This window comes from Poecilia reticulata, chromosome 21, assembly GCF_904066995.2.
Source record: "Poecilia reticulata chromosome 21, P_reticulata-male-v2, whole genome shotgun sequence".
NCBI classification, from domain to species: domain Eukaryota; kingdom Metazoa; phylum Chordata; class Actinopteri; order Cyprinodontiformes; family Poeciliidae; genus Poecilia; species Poecilia reticulata.
The window spans coordinates 5,544,592-5,557,090 of NC_088850.1; the positions used below are offsets into that span (position 1 = coordinate 5,544,592).

General features: G+C 38.3%; 1 protein-coding gene across 2 annotated transcripts in view; it reads right to left on the reverse strand.

Annotated features, from left to right (window-relative positions):
• LOC145549695 (uncharacterized) overlaps positions 1 to 10,667 on the reverse strand; it is an 83,893-nt gene extending 73,226 nt beyond the window's left edge. For both annotated transcript variants that reach the window (XM_081602325.1, XM_081602324.1), the window contains exons 1-2: positions 9,726 to 10,667; positions 6,495 to 6,586 (exon numbers count right to left, since the gene is read on the reverse strand). In XM_081602325.1, the coding sequence (XP_081458451.1) occupies positions 6,495 to 6,509 (15 nt within the window). In that variant the 5' untranslated portion in view covers positions 6,510 to 6,586; positions 9,726 to 10,667. The remainder of the gene's footprint in view (positions 1 to 6,494; positions 6,587 to 9,725) is intronic.
• Between the last annotated feature and the right edge of the window lie 1,832 nt (positions 10,668 to 12,499).

Below are 12,499 nucleotides of genomic sequence, written 5' to 3' on the forward strand. Positions count from 1 at the left end.
TGAAAAACAAACATGTTTTAACCAAACATTCAGACACACTTGCAGTTTTTGTTAGCATCATAAGTTTTCATATGAATATTATTGAAAGGAACTGATTTGTAAAAATTTTATTTTGCCTGATTTTATTTTTTTGTTACTTACACAAATCATTGCCATTTTTATCCATAAAATACCAAAATTCCCACTTAACTTAATATTCTGATGATGTAATTTCTAAATATTAAATGAGTGATAATTCAACCAGTTGAGTAGACTCTTTTCCAAATGCTTTTTTCTCTGAATTGGGTAAAAATATGCACTTCAGCTGCCTTTAACTCCGAATAACGCAGAAAGGAAAACTCGCGCTTTCTAAAGTGAGAAAAGGAAGCGACAGTGATTTCTGCTGCGGCGCAGACGAGCTACGGTGGAGATTTGTCAACGATGGCAATTCCTCCCTGGAGCACTACAGACGTGCGTATGATGAACAGTATCTAAACTGTCCTCTGAGTTTTTATCTACACATACGCCCTGTGATTCTGGGCTGGGATCCAAGCGAGCTGGCCCAAATGAAACACACGCATGCACACACACCCTGCATGTGGCGGTGGAGGCGTTGGGGGTGTTGATATGAAAGACGAATCTATATGTCCCAAAGTTGAAGTTCAGCCTCTGTCTGACAGAACACACAAGTTCCTGTTTTAGTAAACTATTGTTTTGACAGGATGTCACTTCAGTTCTGCAGAGTGTGTGTGAGAGCGCCGAGCGCCGCGCCTCCTCTTTATCTCAGGCCTAAGGCTACTGTCACTGAGCCGGGGGGGAGAATGGGAGACCGAGGCAGGCAGACAGAGGCGGAGAGAGAGAGAGGGAGAGGCAGGGAGATACGGAGGTAAAGGGAGGGATAATTCACTTGTCAGCTGCCTGATGAAATGCTATTTTAACTGAAGCTGCTAATAGGAGCATTACGGGAGTTCAACAAGCCTCAGACAACTTGCACATGGTGAGGTCTGCATGCGTCCCATCAACACAGCAAACTCTGCTGCTGCTGCTTCTTCTTCTTCCCTTTATGTGAAAAAAAAAAAAACAGCCTCTGCCAGGCTGAGCAGGATGTGGGACTCCACCCTGACGAGGTGGAGGCAGATTTCAAAACAACCTGCTGCATCATTCCTCACGTTTAAACGTTCTGGAAAAGAGGATTTGTTAAACTTCTTTCTCAACCTTTAATGCGATGCAGTGATATTTGGTTAATGCATCATTATTTCAAACATTTTGATCCATCTTAAAATGATGTTTGGATTATTTAACATCTTAAACATCATTGAAGAGGTTTGCATAACGTCTTGGAACATGATTTACAGTATAATCACTCCTCCCATCATTCATTGTTTTAATTGGTCTTTCACTGACAATAATAAATTGTTCCGATTATTTTCAGTATTTTCTTCTGAATTTGTCTTTTTGTATTCTTTCATGACTTCTATGAAAGTTTTAGTTTTAGTTGAGGCTATTGCCGCCATCTTGACCCAAACTCCCTGGAAGAAGTCTGCTTTTTATGTATATTTATTTATATGATGTAATTAAAAAAAAGAAGCATGAACACAAGCGACGAATGAAAATGTGTCTTATTTTTAGTGTATAAAAATAATGTAAATACTGGAAATATGCAACATTTTGTGGATTTAAATCTATAAGGGTGAAATAATTCACAATTTAAAATGATCCCAGGCTGAATTTACTTTCTGATAGGCCAATTTTCAAAAATGCTGATGTAAATTAGCAGTTTTGGCTGTTTTTTTCCCCTAAAAGCTCAAAGTAAAACCTTTATTTATATCTTCATGTGAGACTTTAGGTTTAGGTACAACAGAAATGATAAAAGTCTCAGTCTGTGAGTTTGTGAAGGCCACAAAAGTACAGTTATAATCTGAAGGAGCAAAAAAAAACAAAAAAACACATTTTAGGGTAAATAAGTGCTGACAAAACATAAACTTGTCAGGATATAAAATAATTTCCAGTTTGGACAAAGAATAAAATCTTAAATTTGTTTAGTATGTTCATTCAATTCGAGTTAATTCACTTTTAGTTTCAGTCTTTAGTACTGAAGACATTATTTTTTCATCTAAGATTTGTTTTAAGTTTACAAAAAGGAGGGAAAATATGCCAAACCACTTCAAATATCGCAAGTATGAGTTGTAAACATCATATTTGATTCCTCCAATCGAATGTTCCTAAAAATGTGTCAGAAACGAGCAGATCTTTCAAAATGTTGACTGCAGCTTTAGCAAACACTCCCATGCAGCATCAGCGCAGCAGCTAGCCGTACTGTCCACCAACATTACCGCATTTCAAAGGGACATCTGAGACGTGCACACACACACACACACACAAGCAGCCACACACACTCACTCTCACAGAGAAAGGGTTAAGAGAGCCCTGAGGCCAAGTGATTTACGCAAGAATGGGCTCAATGGTTCCTGTCTGCTTCTGCATCAGTGTGTGCAGATGCGCATGTGTGAGTGTGTGTGTGTGTGTGTGTGGCTTTGGTATTTAAATAGGACAGTTCTGTACAAAACTCCAGCATCCACACATTGAATTGTATTACAGCATTATTGTGCATCATTATTAGCAACAAATCTCATCACTGTGTCTATTTAAAGAATATTTATGATCATTTTCCTCATTCCAGTGGATCAAAAGCACATATTTTTATGCTATTTTTCCATATTATCAACAAAAGTTTGTTTCTTTTTTAAGTCAGAACTGTACATGAGTAACACCTGAAGGCTGCAGTCTGACCTGAGCGTAAACCGAGAGCGAAGTGAGAGTTCATCCGCTTCATTTTTATGAAAATCTAAACGAAGCAGACAATCAGACGGCCACGCATCCGGTGCGTGTTTTGCTCTGGGACTGAAAAAGGAGCCTGAATGCCATCTAGCGGCCGCAGAGGGAGCTGCAGCAACAGAGGGTATCCAGTGGAGTAAAATTCATGTCAACAGCACCCCCTGCAGGAGGAAGCGGAAACCACACGCGTGGTTTGGGCTTCTGCATCAGCTGAAGCTTATTTGACTTTAACCAGGAAAGCAACACTGAGCTACAGTTTCTGCTGCACCATAAAGCCCTGGTTAAGATTAGAAACGATAAAAACACAAACTTACTATGGGTTTAAAAAAAATAGAAGAGAAAGACGATATTTGATGATTACAAGAGTAAATAACTTTAAATTGTGTTGCATTTGCTCTGGTTTTGGATAGTTTTATTTCCTTTTATGTTTCCGTGTAGTTATTCATACATAATAAGTAAAATATTTGGGGGTTTTATATGTTGAAATGATTTATGAAGGGGTAATTTAGTCTAATGAGGTGGATCGGTATAAATATAAACCTACCCACTGCAGGTTTATAGGTGTATAAATATCAACCTATTGACTGCAAATTTAAACAATTTGCAGTCAAGTTGTTTAAATTGTTGCAGTGTTTTTAGTTATTTGATGACTGACTCACTGAATAAATGAGTAAGATCAAAAAATGAAAAAAGATTAGCAACATTCTTTCATTTTAAGTCATTTTTTCGTCATTTTTGGTGACTGAGGAAGTAAATAAAGATAAAGGTAAACAAAATAAGCAATTATTTATTTATTGCATTTCTGAAATTCATGTTTGCATTTCAGAAATGTAAACATGAATATCCCAGACATGCATGCAAACTCAATTTAAGAACAGTGAACTTTGGATTTTGCTGTTTTGGTGACTTTTTCCTGCAGCAGAATTTTCTTGCACAGACTAAAACTGACTTAACTTTTACTGATAACTCTTTTGCAGGTAAATGCTTCTTATGCATTGACCTGCAGTAAAATCCTGTTGGTCATACTTAAGATTACTTGACATTTATTGCTCTACGACGAACTGTATCCTTATTGGTTTGTGAAATCTGCCCTGGTCACTCTTGGCCGCAACATAAAATGTGAGATTTTCACCTTCCTGCTCCTAAATGAACTTATACCTCCCAATAAAACAATCAGATCCCATTATCTGCCATCCTCTAACAAATGAGCAGGAAGGGAAACTTGCTGGCAGAGTGCTGAGGTCCCAGCGGCCATCAGCATTCAGCCGGTGAAGGGAAAACAGGGACGCTGCAGAGGCCTTCACTGCTGAGCCGGAGACCATGGAGACTGACATGTCATCCTCACACACACACACACACACCCGCACACACACAGAGTTTAAAAGTGGGAGTCTGTGAGGATGTGCATTGACTCAAGGTGTCTGTCAGAGTGTGTGTGGAGCCGTGGATCTCCTAATTTAGCCTCTAGAGAGCTGAGACGTCGGGGTGTCAATCTCTCTGCGCCGCTTTTTTCCCCACTTAACTTTTTAACCGAGTTTCCTTCTCTTTGCAATCCTCCGTATTTATAGCTGCCGAGCCTGGAGCAGACACGTATGTTTGCTGGAGTGTGTGTGTGTGTGTGTGTGGTATTTACCAACATTAAACTCTTTGTGCCATGTGTGTGTGTGTGCGTGTGTGTGAGAGAGAGAGAGCTGCACAGCTGTTGATATTGTGAGGGTTAGGGGTTTGGTATTTCAGTCAATTTCCACCGAGACGAAGATGAAGCACGGCGAGGGAGGGAGACAGAGGAAGTGTGGAAATCGCTGGAGGAAAAAGAGAGAGCAGAGGAAGAAAGAAAGACGAGGAGGTGAAAGAGATGAGGAGGGAGGGATGGGGATGAAGGAGGGGCGGATGAGGCAGGATTCTGGCCGGGTGAGCAGCTCTGAGACTAATTAAGGTGAGGGCAGTGGCAGAGAGGAGGTAATGATGAAGAAAAGGATTTACTCCCCACTCTCTTCCTCCAAGACGCGCAGCGCTGCGTCTCCAAACCAGCCGGATTAATTCTGTCACAGAACGTAACGCAGCTGTAATTTCTACTGCAGGAGAAGTCGACTCAGAGCGACGACGTCTCGGTTCGACTTTCTGACCTGAAGGTCGGCGACATCTGAAGGAAAACAAATCAGACTCTCTGTATTTTCTTTGCTGCGTTTCCCTCAGAGCAGAGGTCACAAGTCCAAACCGTTATCTTTGACCCGACTCCTACAAAATAACATTTTACAGCTGCACAAACCTTTAAAGACACCTCTTTTTGAAAATACGTTATGCTTGGAATTTGTGTTTAAATTTACAAAGCAACAAAGGAGAAAATACTTGATAAACTTCTCACTGCAAAAACGCAAAATCCTTCCAAGTATCTCTGGTCTAGTTTCTAGTCCAGATATATTAGTAAACCTGAAATAAAAGTAACTTAAAAGTAACTTTTCAGCAGGATAAAGACGACTGTTTAAGTGAATAATTCCTTAATATTCATTTACTTCAAGTTATTTCACTTGTACTAAGATATTTGCACTAGAAACTAAACCAAAAATACTTGGTAATACTTTGTGTTTTTGCAGGACTGTTAGTGAATATATCCAGATGTTGCATGAAAACTCATTAAATTGGATTTATTAAGTACCTTGAAGTTTAAAGACATTTTTTTAAGACGCATCAAAGAGGAGAAACTATTCAAATGTTTCAGTTTCGTCCCAAAACAACCAAAGGCATCCATGTATGTTACCAGAGAGCCGAGAAGCTAAATCTGACTTATTTACGGCTTTTAATGACATTCAGAGAAGCTTTAAAATGAAACCCGTCATTCTCACTCATACACTAAGTGGGAAGGGAAAGAAAGAAGATACAAATAAAAACTTAGACAAAATGTGAAAAAACTGCTGCTGCAGTCGGGTAAAAGCGTTTTTCTTGCTGACATTTGTTCTTATTTAGCCGCCTGGGCAGCTACAAGCAGGTAAACATGACTTTAACATCCTCACTGCAAAAACTCCAAACCTTACCAAGTCGTTCTGCTCTAATTTATAGTGCAAATGATCTTAGTGCACTTAAAATAAAACTAAATTAAATTAAAAGTAACTTTTCTAGGAGATATAGGAGCTTGTTTTCAGTCTATAATTCTTGAATATTGATGAAAAAGTTCTAGTCAATCTGGTGGGATGTGAAATAAACACCTGTTGAATCTTCATTATCACCACGTTAATGATGTAAATGATGCACTGCAAAAACACAAAATCTCAACAAGTAGTTCTGCTTTAGCTTCTCGTTTCGTCTTATTTAAAATAAGACAAAACTAAATAGGAGCTTGTTTTAAGTCAATAATTCATGAATCTTGATTACATTGGTAGATAATTTCACTTGTAACATGGAGAAAATGTCTTGTTATAAGTGGAACTGGAACTTTTTCATCAATATTAAGGAATTATTTAAAACAAGCTCTTATTTCCTACTGAAAAGCCACTTTTATGTTAGTTTTTTCTTATTTCAAGTGTCTTAAGATATTTTCACTAGAAACTAGACAAAAATAGTCGGTAGGATTTTGTGTCCTCTGTTCAGAGTAACATTAATTCATTCATTGCTCTTATATTTAACTGTATGAGTCCAGTAAATGAGTCTAATCTAAACTGGGATTTCAAAATGTGTCTTTGTACCTCAAAGTTGGTCATCGTTGTTGATTTGTTGTTAAAAACTCTTGTGACTGACGGAAGAGTTGATCTTTCTCGTCTTTGCAGCGTTTTGTGGCCTGAAGGGGGAAAAAAGCAGCAAAGTTGTAAACTCTGTTTTTGTTCTGCAGCTCTGGATCGTTTGGTTTCTTCTTTTCATCCGCTGGACGTTTGCTTTTAATGCCAGACGTCTGGAATATGTTTTTAAACTCACTTTGAGTCTTTTTTGTCATTTTAAAACATAAATATCACACAATTAAAACATGTTTTTTTAATAAGTATAATTTCAAAATAATTTCCTCCGTACTCAATTTAAAGGAATCGTTAATTAATGAAAGTATTACATTTTATTTTGAATAATATATAACATTTACACATTTTATTTTGATTTACCTTGTTTTTCTATTCTGTACTGATTTTATTCTATATTCCTTTTTACTTTTCATTTTGTCTCATTTTAATTTAAATGTTTTTTGTTGCTTTTTCCCGATTATAAACAGATTTATTTATTGCATTTTAATTTTAATGTATTACGTCTTCATTGTCTTCTTTCCTTGCAAAAACATACCTTTACTTGTGAATTTTTATTTCACTTTATTTTCTTTTAATGTAAATGTATTATTGCTCTTATATTGCCCTTTTTCATGCATAAACATGTATTTTTATTTATTTATTTATTTTACATGTATTGCTGATTTTAAGGGTTCTTTTTTCACTTATTCCATGCATAAAGATAACTTTATCCATCTGTTTATTTACTGAATTTTATCTTAAATTCACTGTATTGTGAGTTTAAGTTTTTTTTTTTTCATTTTATTGCCTTTTCTCCATGCAGAAATATTGATTTATCTGCTTATTTATTTTTAGGTACTGAATCAACGACAAATAAATTCAATACTTAAACTCTTTATCTTATTAGTTAAGGTCTGTGGGATTAATCTGGCTATGTGACGTTTTCTGCAGAGCATCACTGATGTGACATTCTGACTCCTCCGCCTCCATCCTCTCCGTTCTTCGGGGCGTCTTTTCTTCCCCTCCGTTCTTCGGGGCGTCTTTTCTTCCCCTCCGTTCTTCGGGGCGTCTTTTCTTCCCCTCCGTTCTTCGGGGCGTCTTTTCTTTCGTGGGCCAACATGGAAGCTGCTGCAGCTCCACATGAGGCCTCCCGTTCCGTCCCGTTCCTGTCTCCCAACAGCAAAACATCTCTTTCTAAACGTTCGCTTCCGCCCACACGCATCCAGCATCCGCCGCTCGCTGTGTTTTGGTGTCTTGTAGGAAATTAGCATACAGTTTGCAGAACCGGAGTCACTTCCTTCTCTTGTTGCCTGCGCCTGTCACTGCCTGACTAGAACTGTGAGGCTTCGGCGTCTCCTCAAAAACACAACCAAACGTCTCTCGTCACACACACACTTTGAGTGGTTTAATTTTGTTGGCAGAGACTTGGATCCGCGCCTGAACAATCAAAAGAAGGCGACGCAGCAAAATTAAACCGCAAACTTAAAATACTTCAGACTTTGTTTTGCAGGTTTCTGTTGAGAAAATGAAATCTTTAAAGAGATCAGATCGGGATCACAGCAGAGACGTTGTTTGTGTTGGTCCTTGTTTTCTTTCGGTTTAGATTTTTCTCTCATGTTATGATGTATTTGTAAAACATCCCGGCTGTCAGGATTCACATGAATTGGAGGATCTGGATGGATTAGCGATACAAAAAAAAAAGAATCTCTGCATCAACAAAAAGACAACCTGATTTCTTCATAAATTTCAAGGCGGCATCCTGGAATTACATGACTGGATCGTGTAAAAAAATAAAAAAATAAAAATCACCAATACAAAGTCTATTTTTTTTACTTTTTGCATCCATTTATTTTAGATGTTTTACAAAGATTATAAACTGCTTTCATCGCTATTTTTGAAAGGCGGGAGTAATTCTGCTGCTGGTGTCTTTAAAAATCCTGAATTTAAGAATCACCTGTGCCGCTCCTCGCACAGCCGTCTTACAGCAGGAAGTTTCGTAGCTCCAGCCAGAAGACAACGGATCAAACAAAGTAAACAAAAACACAAAAAAAATGGTTCAAAATTAGAGAAATTTTCAACATATTTCAAAACTCACAGGATGACGCTGCCACTACCATGCTTTTGTGTTAGAAATGATGTGCTCGTTTTGTTTTGGTTTGACCAAATGTAACCTTCAAATGCTTACTGCATCACCTACATGGCTTATATATGTTAAACTTCTCCAAATTCCAAAAACATTGGACAACAATCGTCCTAACTACATCAAATGTTGTTGATGTGAGCGTCTCCGTGTCTACTAGTGGAGGTCAGGAACATGGCTGTTCTGTCATTTATGCGAGAGGCGGCATCCTGCATTGTCTTGAAAATAAGAGAACAGAAAATGTGAATAATTTTCAGTCTGCCACAAACTGAAAATATATAACTTTATCTGTTTATTTGATTCTGTTACATAAATGAGGATTTATCTGTTGACTTAAGTTTGCTTCGCTTTGACATGCAGCCGGGTATAATTTGGGGGTTATTCTAAACCCTGACATGCTTTATCCACAATCATGGAACGTAGAGAAGCATCTCAATCAATTTCTCTTTATTTGCTGCAAATTTTGACTATTGTATTTTCCGCAAAATAGGGCGAACGTCATAATAAGGGGCACTAATAATGGCCTATTTTCGATCCTTTTTCATATAAAGCCACCGGACTATTTGACCTTTTGCAACTACGTCACTTAATCATTCAGGCGCCATGAGGGACGGGAGTACTGAACAGAGAAACTGGTTTTCCAAAGTTGTTTTTTTCCAGTTTATTCATGGTTTCTTCTTGTTCAAGTCTTACTAATTTGTCTGTGAGCCTAACACGTCTGGCTGGGGCTCATAGACGGTGATATTTATAAAGCCTGGAAGCAGCTAGCTTAGAAACCGACCCATACCTCCTCCCTCCGGATGTGCTGATCGAATTACCGACTCTCCCTGAATTCACACCACATTATTTATGTCACTATGTCATAAACAGCGTTTCCCCTTAAACCGGAGAGGCATTAAAAACGTACAGAAGACGAGATGCTAACCAGTTTTTTCCATACATGCTAGGCTATATGACGGTGCGACATTATCTCCATGGTTACCAACGGTTTGACCTTCTCCAATGTTATATTTTATATATTTGTAATTACACATACTTATAAAGTATATGAATGTTAATCTTCTTACCTTATGAAAATTGTTCGCTGCAAATCCGCGGTTACACCGAGGGCTGCCAGTCATTGTGATTAACGGCTGCCGTCCATCGCCGCCGCATCTTTCCTCGTTAAAAGTTATAAAATAAAATGACACGTTTGGTTTCTATCCTTGTCGTTTTCTGTAGCCGACCGCGCAGCACCCTGTGACCATCTTTAAAGTGAAATCAAATAAATAAAAGCGATATTAGATTACAGATGTTTTTGTTTTTTACGGAGCCCTCCAGGGGACATGAGGATTTTTTTTCTTTTGCGTTCCCTGGCAATAATCTACTGATCAGTTCATGCGGCATAATTGATACTGTAAGCCATTTTTACGGTGGCCGCCGTACTTTCTGCTTTAATACAGCTTATGTGCGGTTTTTCCATGGACTATTGAGTTATTATCGCGGGGTAATCAGTCATCTGATTGGTGTCTGAATGGTTTAAAGGGCCGCTTTCAGTGCCGTTCCATCTGAGCCTGAACAGACATAAACATGCAGTAAATGAATCTATATACATTTTCAATCAGTTTTTTTTTTTTTGCACCAAAGCGTTAATAATAATAAACACGTTTTGTTATAATAAAACACTGCAAACTAATGGTGGTAGAGGGGCGCACTGGGTTAACTCGGGGAATCTCATCTGTCCGTGTATCAATCAACTCCAAACTTCTTCTTTGTTCTGTCACAATTATCGATTTATTACATTTTTATTATCATGCTCCAAACTTTGCGAGGACTGACCACCCCGCTCAGCCGCTTCTCTTTAATTTCTTTGATACATTTGACAACATTTAAAGACAAAAACGAGCAAACCTTTCTTTTTATTATCCAAAGACGCCTTTCTAACTTTCCGTCATGATCCCAGAGTTTGTTTGTTTTTTTAACATAAAATCAGAAAATCTTAGATGCTAAATGACATTTCCGAGGTGTCAGACAAGATCTTTAACAGTTTCAGTCTTGTATATTTACAAAGAAAATCTTAAACTGGACAGAATCGTGTCTTTGTCCCTCACAGAGAGCACAGCCTCTGGCTACCGATGCTCCACATGTTTGCACATATTTGCACATGTTCTGCTCCTTCATCTCGGTGTCAGCTGGCATACGGCCACCTGAACACGCTGCCTCTCTGTCGCTGGCTTATCAGAGTTCAGAGCCAGGTGTGCCTGAAGCAGCGAGCAGAGTCTTTGAGCTCACAGGGTGGTACCGCTGGTTCCCACGTATGAAAAAAATCGCAGCTCAGCCTTGTCCAAAAAGTCACTATATTTGTCACAGCTTTTTTTTTTTTTTTTTTTTTTGAAGAAGGGGTCTGAAAAAGTTGCTAAATCTGGTGAGGAAGCGTGGAAGTTGGCAGCAATGCTTGGGGCATGGCTCAGGGCAAAGTCTGTATAGTTATGACATCACAACCTTATGGCGGCCCTGATGATCCGTTTACAGACTCCAGGCTTCAATGCATGCTACATACGCATCTCAGCGGAGAGAGTGTCTTCAGCGTTTTATAGTAAACACCTCGTGAAGCATCCGGCGATCAGAAGAGGGAAACTAAAAGATCTGCAAATTATTGCACAGATTCTGTTTGTCCTCAGTTTTCAAATAACTGTTTTATTTAATGAGGATAACAGCTTTTGAATTTTTGGGCTGGCAGAGTACCCCAAAAATTGAACTCAAGTCAGTGTAGCACTACTTCAACATATTTTTGCTCAGGTAGAAATAAAAAGTTGCCTTCCAAGAAATTACTCAAGTGACAGTAAAAGATTGTTTGGTAAAATGTTCACTCCGGTACTGACTAACTCGTGAATTTATCAATCATTTCATAAAGTCATAAAATAGAAAGTTAAGTGGTAATTTCGGTATTTTAAGGACCAAAATGACAATTATTCATATAAATATCAAAAAACAAAGTCAGGCAAAAGAAAATATTTCTAAATCAGTTTCTTTTAACAACAAAAACGGCTGGCCACACCCCCTAACTCCACATTTACACTCACACGTGAAAATGGCTGAAAACAGGTTCACAATTGTACAATCGTACATCTTTGAAAAGCAGAAGTGGAGCCTCCTGCACAACCAACAAGAACGCAGCAAGTGGTTTCTGGATGATAAGTCAACAACAAAACATTTGTCTTTTCCAGCAGCCATTGTACAGCTCAGCTTGTGTTGCTAGGTAACAGGCAGAGCCTGCTGATTTGTGACGTTACATTCCAGAGGTTTTTGAAACGGGTTACATTCTTGACACCAAATTATTTCCAAAATCAGTTTTGGCTTTTCCTTTTAAGTACTTGGGCTGTTTGTAGAAGCAGTAGGAACTCAGTATGAAAGTGTACTAATTGTGAATTTTGCAGAACTTGTACTCTTTAAAGACAACTAGGCTGATCTGTAAAACAGGGGAAAGTGACTCCAGGGCGTCACAGGGAGATTCATGTTGTCCTGAAATGATGAAAGCCAGGAAAAGTGGTGAACCGTCCCAGAACTGGCTGTCACCACTGCAAAAACCCAAAATGTTACCAAGTATTTCAGTTATACTGAAAATATGTTAGCACACTTGAAATAAGACAAAACTAACTTCAGAGTAACTTTTCAGCCAGGTATAGGGTTTCGTTTCAAGCTATTAATTCATTAAACCAACAATTAAATAAAAGTTTGAATTGACTCCAGATTAAGAGGAAAAGACAGTGATAAGAATATAGATGCTTGTGTTAACACAGACGTCCTCAAATTGTTATCTATTGTATCAACGTATTTATAATGCTGTACAACCTCTGCTGCT